Source organism: Halichoeres trimaculatus, unplaced genomic scaffold (assembly GCF_033239565.1).
Source record: "Halichoeres trimaculatus isolate MK-OKI-2021-1 unplaced genomic scaffold, fHalTri1.1 fHalTri1_scaffold_12, whole genome shotgun sequence".
Lineage (NCBI taxonomy): Eukaryota > Metazoa > Chordata > Actinopteri > Labriformes > Labridae > Halichoeres > Halichoeres trimaculatus.
The window spans coordinates 30,793,736-30,811,455 of record NW_027437190.1 but is presented as its reverse complement, the minus strand read 5'-3'; the positions used below and the strand labels follow the sequence as shown (position 1 = coordinate 30,811,455).

The window sequence follows — 17,720 nt, the reverse complement described above, 5'->3', positions numbered from 1 at the left end:
TCAGGCTGGGATTAAATAGAAGACAACAACAAGTGAATACACATCTCTCTTGTTTAAAAACAGGAGTAAAAAAAAACATCTGCGGCTCTGTGAGTTTGTACTTTTGCATAAGAGTGGCTTAAGCTAATGACAACATCATGCTGAGATAGATAGATAGATAGATAGATAGATAGATAGATAGATAGATAGATAGATAGATAGATAGATAGATAGATAGATAGAGAGATAGATAGATAGATAGATAGATAGATAGATAGATAGATAGATAGATAGATAGATAGATAGATAGATAGATACTTCATTTATCCTGAGGGAAATTAAGCGTGTGTGGTTTTTACAGTCAGGGATTAAAATTCAGAAATAGTTGACCAATTTCACTGTCTTAATTTAGAGTGTTACCATGCTAATTTAATTAAACTTTAGATCTAATCATCTCTGTGCTCGCTCACTCCTCTTGTCAATGAAGTGGTGGTGGCTTTGGAGGTCAATAAGCCCCTGTAATTCATTTAGGACAAGAATGATCTTACATTTATCAAGTTTTACCATCAAGACACATTATTTCGTGCAAAATAACCTCTATCATCTTCTTTGTCTTTCATTTGGTGTATTTCACTTCACCACTCACTAAAATTGAAAAGCATGTTGTAAGTTTTTCCATGTCTGTGCTTCTGTAGAAAGATGATGGTGTAAGATAGCAGCCTCTTTGGAAAGGGTTTCACTAGTGCTGGGACGGTATGCTATCCTAGCTATTCGATTCAATAAAGATTGCGATTCTTCAGTATTTACGATTTTTGCCATTTCTAGTTTTCTTTTTGAACACCAGACCATGGGAAAAAGTTAAATGATGATGATAATGTCTCGAGACTCTATCAGGAACCATATTTTCTCATAAAATGCACATCACGTGGGCCAGAGAGAAATATTTTGCCCTCTGCTGGAGAAAAGTAGTAACTTTTTTCCAATCCAGTTTATAAACAAAGACTGAAATGAAGAATTTGAATTTGACAAAAAATCCCAATTTTCATTGTGTCGAACAAAAAAATCCCTATATATCGATTTTCATTTTTTTTCTCCCACCCCTAGGTTTCAACCTTATGCAGACAGAAAAGATGACTCTTAGCTAAAACAAAAAGGTAGCTCTAAATTCAACACAAGTGATGATTGACTTCAGTTCTGAAGGTGTTTAGTTTTACATAAAGTTCAACTTTAACCTGATCTGAACTGTCAAGTCAGAAAAAGTAGCTCTAAACAACATCAAACAAGAGTCAACAGCAGGAGAAGTTGTTTGGCATCAGCAGAGAAGATTTGGCAAATTCACTATGGGCACAACCCACATACTTAGTCCCTTATAAATGTGGCTCCGTTTCTAAGGGGAATAAACAGACTTTCCAAGAGTGTAAGATTTATTACCAAGAAGCATTGTTACAACATAGAAATAATCTACCAAACACAAGTTGCCCTACTTTTTCTATTTATTTTATTTTTATTTAACTTTTACTTTACCAGGAATAATTCCTGTCAATCAGCAATTAAACAAGTGCAAAGGCTCGTCAGATGATACTTGATCCTGGTTTAAAAATAGTCCAAGCTATCATGATTGTCCAGTTTCAGATGGCCCTGTAGCTCAGACTAAGATGAAGGAGCAAAAACACTAAAAGCTCTTTGACCAAAGACAGAGTGAGTTCAGCATTTTTGGAGGCAGATGAAGCATGAATATCAAGGAGCCGTAATCAAGGACCAATTAAAAGGCTTCTTGAATTAGTTTTTTTCTGAGCAACAAATGAGAAAAATCCTTGGTTTTTTGATAAGTTCTAGATGCGATGGCTAAAGAAGAAAAGAAAGGTTTTCATCCAAGAGAAAACCATGGTATTCAAAATAATGGACCCATTCAATCTCTTTGTTTGACAGAGTAAAAATCTGACAATTATCCTCTAGTGTCCTCTTGGATCTAGGGAAGTACATTGCATTGCTATGTTGAGTTAACCGGTAGCTTTGCAAATGAATTTGGATTATATCAAGATTTAGGAGATATTCTGGCCTGAAATGATGGTACTTTTAAGTCTGCACTACCTGCTGACTTGATAAACTGTTATATTAGAATCTAAAAATGGTCGCTCTGTTCGTTTTGAGTCTTATTTCCACTTTCACAAGATAAACAGGTGTTAGTTTTGCAGTGCACGTTGTCTTCAAAGCGAGTCTTAATTGAAAAGCTATTTCAAGATGAGAGTTTAACCTAATTTAGTGTCACTCCACGATGCAGGAAGCACCTGTGTGTCTATTTGCGATAACAGCAGCTCTGCTGTGTTTTCTTTTACAACAAAGCCCGCTTGTGAAGTCTCCTGGTTGTGTTATTAAGTCTTATTTAATAATGGAGGCACTTTGTGAAACACCTGTTTGGAAAGTTTCTCTGGAGGGTCGGTTTAGATCCTCATCAAAGTACACTTAAGTCTAAAAGCATCCTGAGAGAAAGAAGCGGTGAATAGATTCATAACAAATCTTAGGATATGTTTACCACACAGTGGACTCAGGTATTTGCAGCTGGTTTGTGTGTTTTATGTGTTTTTAATTCTATTTTTTTGTCAACAGATTAGAGAATCCACCCGGGGCAAATGAGAGGAGCCAGATGAGACAATCTTTCAACAAGTGAGTTATAAAAATTCAACTCTACACTTACTGGATTGCATTGTGTGTGTCTTTGTCTCTTCAAATATAAAAGAGCTGTGTGTCTCTAAAACAAGACAAGTTAACAAGCAGCTAAAACGAGGAAATTCAATGTATTTTACACGGTTAACTCTGCAGAGATCTGGAGATAAATCAGAGTTAAAACTGAACTCTAAACTTTCCTTAATTGTTGTTTTGGCAACCATGGTAGCATTCCTACTTGGAGCAACAAAAGCATTTCGTTTCACCTCTTGAACATTACTCAAGGCTTTTTGCTCCGTTTTTGGTCGCCACCAATCTCTAAGAGCAAAACATGTCTGTAGTTTCTGAAATATCAGCCAACATTAGCCGCTCACTTTGTCAGTCTGATTTATTTCTCAAAAGCTGATGTCATCCATTGGCTCGATCCTTCGCTCTGATTTTCCTGAAGAGGTCCTCTGTGCCTTTGACGCAGGCTTACTTGATGTTTTGTGAAGCGTTTCATAGCAAACACATAAACATTCAGCTTCTGTTAACAGAAAACACTCTTGATCCTTCCAAGAAATGATAGACTCTTCTCTAAGCTGCTTTTCTTGGCTAAACCCCCTGAGAACGTGGTGTCTTGGCAACTTTTGAGATGGGTTAGAAAATATCAATATATTCAATCAATTCCAATCTGCGACGGCTTGTTTATCTGCTCCCCGCAAACTGCAACAGCTCATGGTTCGGAGCACAAACACATGCATGTCCCACTATCACATCTTTCCTGATACCAAGGTTTGAATGTAGGAGTAACTTAGTTCCAGATGACCTTAACCCCAAAGAGCACTATGATGAGCCTTTCTGTCTAGAGGTCAGAATAAAAAAGATCAACTCATTGAATAAACTCATGAAACTCTTGGTGAAAGGTAGAGTCAATATTTCTCTCCTTGTTCCCCGCAGAGCGGTGTGTACAGTGTTCCGGACGTGGCTCTCGGAGTATCCCGAGGATTTTAAGAGTCTGACGGAGCCCTCCCGCCTGCTGCGCCTGGCTCCCCTCCTCCCCCAGGACTCCTCATCTGCAGCCGATCTCCGTGCTCGGCTCCTCAGGATAGCCGAGGAGCTCAGCGAGAAAGCCCTGCTCCCAGACGCCCATAAAGGTTTGTACTGAAGTGGGATTTGAATCACAGGTTATTTTTGTATAATCCAAGTATTAATCCAAATCTGAGGCTGTAGGAACTGCTCTGTTTCAGAGGAATATTTCAGACCTAGTTTTCTCCATTACCCAGGAGCACATTTAAGGATGGTTTATGTAAACACTTGCAAAGCTGGTGATACTTCCATCGGCCACAGTTAATGAGTGAATAAAAGCATGCTTACACGCTTAACCAAGATATCAGTTATGGAAAACATTACATAACATACATGAGCCCCTCAGGGTCAACAGAGCATGCTTTTACACTGCAAAAAGCTGAAAACTTTTCCAGTATTTTGTCATATTTTCAGTAAAAAAATCATTTTAGGCTTGATATGAGCCAAATTCACCTGACCAGTCCAGAAAAAACGTCTTGTTTCAAGTTATTCAAAGACAAAAATGAGGTCTGAGTTGCTTGTAACAAGTTAAAAAATCTGCCAAAGAAACAAGAGAAAAATTACTCGTAGTCAGACATTTTTCTAGTTTTAAGCAAATTTCCTAGTAAATTTTTCTTTAGATGACTTAAAACAAGACATTTTTCTAGACTAGTCCAGTGAATGCGGCTCATATTAAGCCTAACAAGACATTTTCACTGAAATGAGACAAAAAGGCTTGATCAGATTTCAGTTTTGTGCAGTGCATTCCGTATTAGCGTTAGCTTTGGGCTTTAAGAACCACTGTATGTTGGTAAAGTCACAGCCTGTATAAAGCAGCTATGTCAAAGTCTGACCCAGGGGCCATTACTTATGACTGCAATTAATCATGTTCTCAGTTATGTATGTTTACATTTTCTGCCAAGGTCACAAACAAACCAAAGTACATTCAGTTATGCCTCACAAAATTACATTTGGGCTGTGTATAGGCTACTCATATGAAGCTAGAAGCTACAGCTCAATACATTCTGCCGAAACCCATAAGCCCTTAGACCTGACGTCTTTAAATCTATGTATTTATGTATTTATTTATGCTTATTGTATCATGTAGGTTTATGAAATTATTTAAACAAAAGGTGCTTGCAGATTACAGAAATGGTGTGTGAAGTTATAACGTGTCTGAGATTTTGGATTGACAAAGGGTTAATTCTGATTTTTGATAAATGAGTAGTTATCTTAACCTTACTGTCCTACATAAATCTAAAGTAGACTGAGAAGAAGATGAGTTTGAAAAGGGTAGGCGAAATTAGCAAAGGCTTCAGCCTTCACCTTTTTCGTCATGTTTTGTTATTTTTTATGTTGATTTCTTTTTCCTTGTTATGTTGCTGTTTACGGTTTGGTGTTGATGTAGAAATAGCATTAATACATCATTTGTTCATTTTCACTTTATTGTGTATATTAGTTTTTATGTTCAAAGTGACTGCAATAAAGTACACTAAACTAAACTAAAACTAAAACTATGATGTGAAAATGTGAGATTCAAAAAACAAGGACACAAGACAAAATTAAAATTATGAAATAAAGCAGAAAAGACAAAAATGGTGCATAAAATTATTCAGAAAGCAGGGTCAGAAATATTTGGGGCTAAAAAATGTATGTAAGTCAAAATAGTCTGAGTCTGAGATAGTCTGAATATGAAAAACAATCCTGATAAAATCCAGATCCTGATCCTGACATAAAAACATCCTGACACATTTTCTCCATATTGCCCCCTAATGGAGGACATTTTCCCTGGTCAGAAGAAGCAGCAACCTCCAGTCTAAAAATACAAGACAATGCGGGAGTGCTAAAATCTGCTGTTTCTCGATTGTCCGCTTAAGTCTGGCTCCAGAAGTACAGGAAGTCACATACACACCAAGCCAAACAAAGCTATTTGCAAAGCAGAAATTAACCTATTTACAGCCTGGTTCAAAAAACGTCTTTTGTCTGAATCACTAATTTCACTATCGGCACAAACTGTACGGGGGTTAATTTTTTCTAACTCCGCAGTTCAGCAGATATTAAGATCGTGAGCTCACCCAATCAGAGGCAAAGCTCAGCTCACGTGACTGACAGGTGACCTTGCCACTTCCAATATGGCCGCGATAGCCGATCTGCTTCAAAAATCCATTTCAGAAACAGACAGGTGATGTCTGGAGACTACATCCATTATACAGTCTGTTGGTCAGAAGCAGAGTTTGCTAATGTGTAAGCCGCACATAATGCAGAAAACTGACCACTTATTATCTGGTCTCAGAGACACCTGAGGGACAGGTGAGGTTTGATTTCATAAGTCTGTGATGATGGAACAAGAATGTTTGACCACTCTTTGACTGATTTTTACAGATAAAATAACAGAGCATTCACATGTTTCATTCACTGTTGATAAATGTGTCAGTGTGAGCTGCAGTGCTCCTGCTTGATAGTCAAATCTTGACCTCGGTAATGTAAAACTTGTAGCCTTGATTCCTTCAGTGTGAATAAGTAATTACTGCAGTTTTTAGCACTTCTGCTTGGGCTTCATTTTTTATTTCCCACTTGAGAGTAGCTTCCGTTTCAAGAGAACTAAATCCTTATCTTGATTCCCTCTAATCTCAGATCATGAGTGACACATCTTATTATCAGGAGATAACAGATCCAGTTATTTTCTTATGAAATGAGACCCAGCTTCCTTGTGTTTCCCTTGATGACTAAATAACTGTTATCTCCAAGTATCCAGCCTTCTCTGGTATATAATCTAACCTTGCACACAGACAGAGATCACATCAAAGCTTTAAGAGAGACTAGTTCCTGTAACTGAAGATATACAGCACTTCTAAACAAAGGTGTGTCTAATGTTTTGAATCCACAGTCGTCCTCTCTCTTTGCAGATCAGACCGGTTTCACCAGCTCGGCTCCTAACGCCTCCAGGTTTGAACCCACCAGCATCCTGGGCTTCCCTGCAGCGCTCATCGCCGAGCAGCTCACCAAAATAGAGACGGTGAGTTTTTGTAAAGGCCAGACCGAGTGTGTGTCAGTGCAGAAATGAAATAGTAGTGTACAGTTTTATTTACTACTTAGTCTACAACTGTTTATTCATTTCTGGTATTTGCACAGAACATTCACGTCCAACTGACAGCTCCTCTTATGATGACTTTAGAGATTAGAGCAGGCACGGTCTCCTCTTTATTATCCTAGGCTGACTTTTGTTTACATTCAGTACTGGTTGGTTATGAACGTTCCTGACCTTAAAGATATGACCTCACCAGCCACTCAATTAGGTACACCTTGTTCGTACTGCCTTGTTTTTGGCGGCATAGATTCAACAAGGTGCTGGAAACATTCCTCAGAGATTTGGCTCCATATTGACATGATGGAGGAAGAAGAAGATGGGTACTCTGTTGCTCATTTTCTTTGTTCTGATTCAGGGGCAAAAATGATACAATTGTAGCGGTTGCCACTTGGTTTGTTTGTGTTCACAAGGCAAAAGTCTCTTGCTGTCCAAAGTTGCAATGGATTTTTTCTGTCATTGGTCAGAAAAATCATACCCAGGAGGTGGAGGGTTTCTTCATCTTTATTCATTCATTCATTCATGTACGTACCTGCTTCCACAGGGAAGAACAGGTATGAAGCATCAACAACATGTGTGGCTAGTTTGCATTATAGCGTTTATCTGGGTCATGTACATAGACTGTATATAGAGTGGACAGTGTGGCTCCGCCATTTATCATTGTATGATTTTGAAGCCAAAATACCACATTACAGGTGCAGCCATTGGCAGCAATTGCAGCCAGAGTCTGTGCAGTAGAGACGATGGGTGATTCTGGGAGAATCTGAGTGGAGCTGGGTGACAAAAATATTATATATATATATATTTTTTTTTTTCTCGAGAGTTTAATCACTTTTTGACTCCACCTCCCGACAAATTTAACCATCCCCGAAAAAAATACACGAGAACGACAGCTGTCAATCATCGTTGAACGTTACGTTAAGCCTCGTTAAGCTTTTTATATAGCTCAAAAATAGGCTCAAACTGCCAGTGCGACAGAGATCATGACATCATCATGCTGAAGGTGTGGTTAGGTATGATCGGAAACTTAAGAATCTGACAATTATGACACTTGACCTGTGGTATGTTTAAGACAAATGGTTATATCAATGTAAAGAAAAAAATATAATAATAAGATCCTATTTTTCCCATATCTCCAATTTTCTGAGTCCCCCCAGGGGGTCACCACCCCCACTTTGAAAACCACTAAATAATCACGATATGCAGTTTTTAAAGAGTCCCGACTGCGTTAAAGCACTTCGACAAGGCGCTTTACCTCTTCAATGAGCCCACAACTCGTTTTTGTCATTTCTTCAGTCTTCTCTTCTTCTGCTACTGTGGTTGATTCTTCTACTCCTTCTTCTTCTACTGTTTTGACTGTACAGTTGTCAACTGAGCTCATTACTGCCCCCATCACTACAGTGTGACCCCCAGTTATGAGTCAGTTGTGCCAGTTGCTGAGGTGATTGTGTTCTCCACTGCAAAAAACTGAAATCTTTCCAAGTGCTTTTGTCTTATTTCAGCAAAAATGTCTTTTGGACTTATTATGAGCCACACTTACTTGACCGGTCCAGAAAAAGTGTCTTCTTTTAAGTTGTTTAAAGACAAAAAAGAGGTCTAGATTGCTTATATTGAGTAAAAAAATCTGCCAGTAGGGTAAGAGAAATGTATTTTTGTTAAGACTTTATTCTTGACCGATCAGACGCTTGACAGGCACATTTCTCTTACCCCATTGGCAGATTTTTTTTACTTGTTTCAAGCCATTCAGACCTCATTTTTGTCTTTAAACAACTTGAAATAAGACACTTTTCTGGACCGGTCAAGTAAATGTAGCTCATATTAAGTCTTGAAAGACATTTTTTACTGAAATAACACAAAAACTCTTGATAAGATTTCATTTTTGTTGCAGTAAACAGCTGCAGGGCTCGAATGGAAGCGAGCCGAGACCACCTATTTTTGGTGATCTCAACCCGCTTGTTTTGTCCTTCTTTCGAGCCCCATTGCTGTGTTCACATGCGCCCAAACGAACCAGATTTTTGAGGGGGCTGCTCACTGTTTTGGAACAATTGCCTCAAACGATCCAGGTGTGAATACACCCTCGGGTAGGCTGTGCATTGTAAACCATGCTCAGTTGGTACTAAGGGGTCCAAAATGAGCCAAGAAAATATCCCCCACACCATTACACCAGCAGCAGCAGCCTGAACCGTTGATACAAGGCAGGATGGATCCATGCTTTCATGTTGTTGACGCCAAATTCTGACCCTACCATCTGAATGTGGAGCAGAAATCCAGACTCATCAGACCAGACAACGTTTTTAAATCTTCTATGGTCCAGTTTAAGTGTTGATAGGAGGGTCACCAGGTGTGGTCTTCTGCTGCTGTAGCCCATCTGCCTCAAGGTTGGACGTGTTGGGCGTTCAGAGACTGTTGGAAACCCTAGAGATGGTTGTGTGTGAAAATCCCACCAGACCAGCAGTTTGTGAAATACTCAGACCAACAACCGTGCCACGTTCAGAGTTTCTGCCATCTGATTGGCTGATTATATAATTGTGTTAACAAGCAGCTTTCTTCTTTCTCTTCTCAGGAACTGTTTGTCCGTCTGGTGCCCTACCACTGCCTGGGCTCACTCTGGTCTCAGAGGGATAAAAAAGGCAGAGAAGATGTTTGCTGGTCCGTCAGAGCCACCGTACGCCAGTTCAACAAATTAGCCAACGCAGTTTTAGCATCCTGCCTTTGGCCTACGAAGCTGCGCAGCCAGCAGAGAGCTCGACTGCTGGAGAAATGGATCGGCGTGGCAGAGGTAGGCGTGCAATAATCATACATCAAAGCTCTGAAAGTGTGAATTTTATGTCTGTTTTATCGGCTACAGTTGAAATAAAGGAGACAGATCTCCAGAGGAAATTACTAACAATATGTCAGTTTGGTATTCAAGCCGTCCAAAACCCTTAGCTGTGCCTTCCCCGACAATAAAGTCCCTTTAATCCCCTAACCATAATCCTATTCTCAGCTCTGACTCGGCACATACCGACAGAAATTCACACTTTGCTTGGTTTCTGCTGTGACTGTTCTGGTGATTTTACTGTAATCCATAGCTGAGAGCGAATCATCAAAATGAAAACTAGATTTATGATTCCTTTCTGGAAAGAGCAGCAGTGGATAAAAACACTCTGTCTTTATGGAAGGGAAATTGGTGGTTTGAAATGTAGCAGCAAATTTGGTGCTGAAAGTGGACTCGCAGCTCCAGTACACCTCTACAAAAGAAATGTACTGCACAAACAGTGTGTACCCACGATGTGCTGAGTCATAAACCGTGATGTACGACCTCAGAGCCCACAGTAAAGATTTAAATCTGCAGGAAGGAGCAGTATTATTCAGGAGGAATGTGGATTAGCTGAGCTCTGTAGCAGAGTTATGGTAATTAGCATAAGTTTCTTTTAAAATATTGAAGACCTCACAGCATCAAAAGGATCTGCTCACACACACACACTCACACACTCTTCTGCACCCAAACACAAACACATAAACATCCCTTCCTGGCTCGTTCTGGTCACATGAGCAGCTTAATTTGTTGCCAAGTCTCTTTATCTGTGAATAAAACGCAGCTTCTCCACAGTTTCCCCTCCATGAGAGCTGCATTTATCAAACACACACACTCACACACACATCCTCAATCCTCTCTGGCAGAGTGAGGCATCACTGGTTTCCTGCCAAAGTGGCACCCTGAGCTCTTTCCAGGTTTCTTTCGGGACAAACCTCTTTAGGAGTATACATTATTCAGCATTTAAGGCTGACACTGTAACTGAGTACGAGCCAGACGCACACCCACAGGTGTTCTCTGTTACAGCGTGGTTCACTGTGTGTGTGTGTGTGAGTGAGTGTGTGTGTGTGTGCATACAAATGAGGGCATTCATCTGTTCAACAGGAGTGCAGAGCCAGGAAGAACTTCTCCTCGCTGTATGCCATCGTGTCGGCCTTGCAGAGTAACCCCATCCACCGGCTCAGGAGGACATGGCAGGAAACTGACAGGTCTGCAGCTCGACAATACTCAGTTTGAAATAGAAAGTAAGACGGTTTAAAGGTGCAGTGTGACGAATTTAAAGTGGAATAAGTTGGTAGAAATGGAATAAAATATCAAAAAGCATGTTTGGGTTGGTGTTTTATCAACTGAACATACAATCTGTTCAGATAGGACAAATGAGGAACATAGAAATCATCAGGGGGCGCTGACCGCTAGATTTTACCAAATATCCTCATTTTGGCAAGCTGTATCTTTAAACAATCCTATTTATTTGTGAAACTAAAACTTAAATCCTCAAATGCAAGTAATAATAATAGAAACAAGATGGCTTTTAGATTGATGGTTGGATCATGGGTCTATGGTCACATAAAAACCACAAATAAGATTTTTTTCTGTTGCTCAAAGAAGATTTGAAATCACTTCATGAAAATACTTTTGGGACAAGCTATGCCGATTAAAACTAGAAGGGCGCCCAGAGAGCGCAGACCTCCACCAAGCATATTGTGATTGTCACCAACACTTTAGTCCTACTTCAATGTTATACTCACTTTGAGCAGACTGTCTGCTACAATGTGGTGTTAGTTGCAGGTTTATATGATAATTTGTTTCCTGACAGTGTTGAAAATTATGATGACCTAGTACATATTTCATATTCTGGATCTTAGTATCCAGAATCTTGCCAGTATCTGGATTGTACTTTTACATCCGTCAGAAATTATGGTGACTTTGTCTTGCATCGTTTTGCAAAGCAATCTTACCATTTATGGTGGAGTTATATACACATATGTTGAAAACGGCCCTATCTCACAATGATAAAGAATCCTTTAAAAAAATCCTGGATCCAGACAGTGATCCAGATCACCTTCAAAATTTAATCACTTCTTCATTATCCCATTTTAAACATTTCCTTAAAATTTCATCAAGATCTGTTCGTTACTTTTTGAGTTATGTTGTTCACAGACAAACAGAAAAACTCCCCCAAAAACATAACCTCCTTGGTGGAGGTAATAAACACTGATGCGCTATGGATGACAAAAGCAAAAGACAATTAACTTAATTGTCATCTATAAAGTTGCAATAAAATATGTTCTACCTTTTCTCATGAAATGGTTGTGATTTGCAAATGTTAACTGTGGTTAAGTTTTCACTGAGATATGTTTGGAAGAGATTCTTCAACAATGTTTTGAGAAGATATACACCTTAAGGCTAAATCTCATTTCATGAGTAGAACGTATTTTATTCCAAACTTTATAGGAAACAGAGAATAAAATGTAAAAATCCTACATCTCTAAATTTAAATACCTGTAAACTGTGAAGAGAAAGTGACAGATGAGAATGAATAACCTGACAAAACACTAAAGATGTGAGAGGAACAGCTTTGTCCATAGTGGGCACCAAAACCATAGCAAACAGGAAATTCCTTTCAGGAGCTTGATGCCAAATGCTCCAGAATCAGTTTTGTTTTTACTTTGGGAATGAGAGCTTTGGCTGGTTTCAGAACATGCCTCACCCTAAAATTAAAATTTCTGTTTTGCTTTACTTAATCATCATATTCTATAAAAAATATTCTTGAGACAAAGGAACAAGACACTTGACTAAAGAGAAGAGAAACAGTGGTGAAAAATTAATAAAGAGTTTGAGGTTGTGGAAAGCTTGATGATGGGAAATTTAGCTTTTAACAAAACACAGTAGTTTGGATTGTAGTTCTGTTGGTATTGTAGTCTGAGAGTAACTGCAGACTTATAAGACCCTCTGCTGGTGACTAAAGAACTGCAGCAGCAGCTCAGGTCTCTAAGTTTCTCTGTAGAAGTTTGAAGCTGAAGGAAAACAGGGCACGTGTTTTAATATGAACTTCTTCTTTTCTATGTGCCACATTTTGAACTCCTCTGTTATGTTCTTGTTATAAATATCTAAATGTCTGCCCAGAAACATGGCATAATAAGAGCTAAAATTAAAATAAAAGGGCATTCAAATTGATGTTGGATGTTGAACTTTGAGTTTTGGAGATTTAATTACAAAAATAGTTTGAGCAAGATGAGAATAAGTGTTTCCTCAGTATTATAAAATGCAATGATAACATAAAAGACATTTTCCTTTTGTTGTCTAACATTATGTTTTATCTTCTTGGTAAAGTCTGCACAGTAAAAATAGTATTGATGATGTTTTATATTTAGTCCTATTACATAAAAGCTTTAACCTTTTATGTGGACATAACAGTTCTGCTTCTCGGACCCATGATACTTAATTTTTTAAAACTATGACCGATTATCGGCATTAAGGTGATCTTTTGATGATATCACAACATTACACCCATTTTACTGAGAAAAACAACATATTTAAGTTTAATACTGACAACAAACTCATAAACCAAATATTCAAACTTCCCGTACAATGACAAAGTTTAGTTACTATACTTATTAGATCTTACTTGTGCCAAAAAGCAAGGTGAATTAAAAATTGCACACCAGACAAAAGCTCAGGTCTTAACCTTTTCTGGCTCAAATTAAGTTTTAGTAAAAGAAAAAATCAGATATTTGGGGTAAAATATCATATGGGGTAGTTATATACAATTCTGACTTTTCTTGCAAGAGACCTTCACATGCAATGCATTCTGGGATGTTGCAACATTGAAATAAAGCTACCCCTTGGGAAAAACCCAGAGGAGATAAAATCTACTTATTGGGATGTACTGTATCTATATATATTCAGGATTTATCTTTTGCCGTTTTGGTTTCAAATTAATGGAGGTTGGTAGTGAAACATGCATGAAATTATTGCCTTAAAAATCTGTTTTGGCGAAACCAAGGAGGCAGCCATGTTGGAAGTGACACAGGTCTGCCAATTGGTGGGATAATGGGAAAATGTTGCTAATGCACAACTAAGTTCTGCAGTGGTACTTCTGAGGCTCATAAAATGTGGATGTGGAGTAATTATTATAAAATAATTATGGTAAAAACAGGCTGATAATGTTTCAGTTCTGTCTTTTTACACATTACCTATAGAAATCAGCTGTTAACAGTAAATCAGCTGTAAACATGGTGTACAGATAGGACGTGAAGGACATTTACTTCACAGCTTCAAACTGAGTTATGGAAAGTCACTGTCATCCTTTAGACTTTTTATTTATTTTGAACCTAGCAACCTTCAACATAAATCTGAAGAGGTCATCACAAAGAAGCAGAAGTAAAAAGAAAAAACTTTCCTCAAGCTAAAACAAGAAACCGCCGCCTCATCAGAAAGTCCCCACAACAAGCGAGCCAAGTGTCAAAACACTGTCTCTAAATCATCTTTCTGTTGATGTTAAACAGTCCTCACTAAGTGGTTTTCAACATTAGCATATTTATTCTTTAAATTAAGTGAGATATCTTCTTCCATTTAATTAGCACACAATATATTTTGGCATCTGTGTTAATTTGAACTAACTCTCTGTGTCTGTCACCTGTCAGGGAGGCGATGAAGAGATACGAGGAGCTGTCAGAAATATTCTCAGACAAGGACAATTATTCACAAAGCAGAGAGCTACTGAAGGAGGTAAGTTCCTGTCAACATCGAAAAAAAACAACAACAGACTAAGAATGGAAACTCAACGTGCTGCGTGGTTTTTAAAGTAGTCCAGGTCAAAAAGCAGGAAACAGGCTCTGAATTATGTCACTGTTTACGTAAACAGCAGGTTCAGAGAGAAACCTGATCTTGTGTTTATGGCAGAGGATGGTTTCTGATCGGGTCAGCAGATTTAAATGAGGTTGAAACATCTTCATGTGTAACCACACAGGCGTGGGTTGATTATCTGATAAACTTGTTTCGGAGCTATTTTTACTGAAGTCTGTTGTGCTCGGCTGCTTTTTTTTAACTTCATGGCTAAAAAAACTTCACTCAAACTTTTCTCAGTTGCTCTGAGCCTGTCACTTCAAACTGTCACTTGGTCTAAAACGTCCTTACCTCAACTTTAACTCTTCACCCAATAAAGATTCAGAGATGATCATTTATATATATTAGCTTATCAGTGTAGATAACTGCACATCATACACTAAAGTTTATCTGACACGCTGCCACCACCATTGCCCTGTAAACAGTAAGCCGGCGTGTTCAGTAGAAACACTGAAGTCAAGCTCCACTTTGTGCAAGCACTGCATACTACATACTGCTTTTGCATGTAGCATGTGGCATGACTGTTCTGTTGGGTCTGTTTTGTAGTATACTACTCTGGTTTCGGAAGGCGGAGCTACAGCTGATGATATTTTTCTTTTATCTTTATTATAAATGTACAAAACGAACTATGGGTAGATCTTGTCATTTTATTTTGTTAATCACACAGCAGAAACATCATATTTGATTTTTAATCTTACACCAAAAGTTATATTGTTTGGATTGGATTGTAAGGGATTGAGTTATTATTTTTACTGCTGATGGTAAAACCACTTCCATTTAATCCACGTATGGTTCAAAAATGTGAATAAGTGGTTAATGTGGGCTATAAGTAAACACCTCTTTTACAACTGGAAGTGACAAAATTTACCAGTGTTTCTTTTGCATCTCTTCACTTCTATCTCACAGACCATCTCATGTTAGTGTTGTTGTATTGTAGTTGTAATGCCAGCTCATTCCAGTAGATTGCGGTAATTAACTGAAACCTGCCACCTGCATAGACAAACAGTGTTAGCTCTGTCCATTGTGGGAAACAGTATGCCAGGTAGACTGGTCCATTGCACACTAAGGAATTTTCCTGGATCAGTAGAACATCTGGGGATTTTTAGCATACTGCAGATTTTGCAAGTTTTCCTGACTATTACAGACTAAATTTCAGCCAAAATAGTAGGCACTGATAGTGTAGCAGATGGTTTGGAAAACAGCCCAGATGATCAGCTCAACTCTACTTCAGTGGAAATCTCCCAAAAACTGCTTCTGGACAAGACAGTTATAGCACCACCTACAGGCCTGGCATGATTACTACAGCGTTTTCGGTCCCTTGGCGTAATCACTGATTTTTTTCAGTGCGTTTCAGCGTTTTCTGATGAAACGTTGTGTAAAAGGGGCCTGTGTCTTAGCTTAGGATTTTTTGATTTTGCATACAATAAAATTTCATAAGTGTTAACACATGTCAATGTTTTTGGAAAGTTTATTGAGATAACACTTGTTATGATTTGGCACTATATAGATTAAGGCTAATTGATTGATTAAATAAATAACTATGAAAATTTGGTCATTAACTGGATTTCTGATTATGACATGAGAAAAGTCTTGGGTAAAACACAGATTTCACTTCCTTTTCAGCGTCATCATAATACTTATTTGATCCCCGGGGGTAAATTTCATTCCAGTTACATCCCATTCAAGACTTATAAGAAAACAAACATGGGGAAACACAGAAATGGGATGAACCAAGGAGCACGCAAACTACTAAGCGTCCCCTAGCAATAGATATAAAAAAACAACAACATTGGGGGAAGAGAGGGGGTTAAAAGGTCAATTCAAGGCTATTCCCAACAGGAGGCGTAGTTTGAGATCGAGAAAAAAAACACCTCAGCATATAAGCACATGATAACAACAGGCATAAACTTGAAGACTCGCACAAATGTCACTGCTCAGTCACCCAGGGGCACGCACACAGCCTTACTCGGCCCTACTCAAGTCATGGACATGGACTCGCGGACTCATCTTAAATTGTCCAAGATGTTTATCTCAAAAACCTCAAACATTAACTGGCTTTCCTCCGAATGTATTCCAGATATTTCAGTCTGGGCTGATTAACTTTGGTCACACAGCTTTTATTGCTTTAAACTGAACAGTGTCCGTGCTGACAGCAAACAAACGGCACAGTTAGGTCTATTAAGCAGCTCTTGAAAACATGACTCTTACGCACTTTGACTGATATCTCACGAGCATCATAATTCGAACAGCAGCAGTCGACATTTATTAATGCATCTGTCAAGTGCCACTACTGGACCACATTTGTTAAATCCTATCAGCACAGGCTAGTGGAGCCTCATCCTCCGCAGCTGAGAGCAGTGTTTAGTGGTTGAGATTTATGACTGCTTTTAAGAGCAGAAACCAGTCTAATCTGGTTGAGCACAACTGCCCTTATTCTGTCAACACTTTCCCTTCAGTGTGAAGCCGCCATCTGAAGACATACATTATATTTAGTTTGTGTCAGAGCGCTGGGGAAGTTGGCAGGATTAGCTGTGTTTTGATTTGCTGTTATGGTGCAGTGCAGACATCAATACCTTTGCATTAGCGTGTGATTTTACCCATGATACCCCCAAAGGAATTCATCCAAACATTTGCTTTCATTTTGAAAGCTTCACTCTGAGCTTTGATTTCTGAAAAACACCCTCGCCTTCTGTTGCCCTTTGATTTCTTCCTGCATGGTTACAGACTCACCTTCATCTCTCTGCTTGTCTGAAAACGACTGCGACGAGCAGACAGAGAGTGAGATGGATGATTCATGTCAATAAAAGACTGACTAAAAGTTTAGGGGAATAAATTATTCAGGATGGTGAATATTGAAGCATTTGATGGTGTAACACTTAAACATTGCATTATTATAAAAGGAAATGTCTCCTTTGATTGAGAGCAGGTCATGAATCCTGTAGTTAAAGATCAACATTTGAAGGTATTTGGAGTTTTGTTGCAGTGATGTGTTTACAGTTTGTTTCTTGCGCCCCCAAGTGGCCACTCAGATCTGGTGTTTTGACCAAAATAACCAAAGTTCTTGCAGCTCTTACAGACACATTCATGAACTATTATAGTAAAATATGAGTGCTCTATTTGCTAGCTATTTCTGTGTGGTCCAACATTCTTGTTCCATCATCACAGACTGTTGTAATCAAACTTCACCTGTCCTTCAGGTGTCTTTGATACCAGATGATCAGTGGTCAGTTTTCTGCAGTGTTAGGTTCTGTGTAAACATCATCAAACTCTGCTTTTGACCAAGGAACATGCTCTCCATTA

General features: G+C 38.7%; 1 protein-coding gene across 2 annotated transcripts in view; it reads left to right on the top strand.

The window, feature by feature from the left end:
- The window catches only part of rgl2 (ral guanine nucleotide dissociation stimulator-like 2), a 53,940-nt gene that overhangs the window by 22,650 nt on the left and 13,570 nt on the right, over nucleotides 1-17,720 (top strand). For both annotated transcript variants that reach the window (XM_074683371.1, XM_074683372.1), the window contains 6 exons: nucleotides 2,587-2,643; nucleotides 3,583-3,779; nucleotides 6,597-6,706; nucleotides 9,339-9,554; nucleotides 10,677-10,780; nucleotides 14,219-14,303. In XM_074683371.1, the coding sequence (XP_074539472.1) occupies nucleotides 2,587-2,643; nucleotides 3,583-3,779; nucleotides 6,597-6,706; nucleotides 9,339-9,554; nucleotides 10,677-10,780; nucleotides 14,219-14,303 (769 nt within the window). The remainder of the gene's footprint in view (nucleotides 1-2,586; nucleotides 2,644-3,582; nucleotides 3,780-6,596; nucleotides 6,707-9,338; nucleotides 9,555-10,676; nucleotides 10,781-14,218; nucleotides 14,304-17,720) is intronic.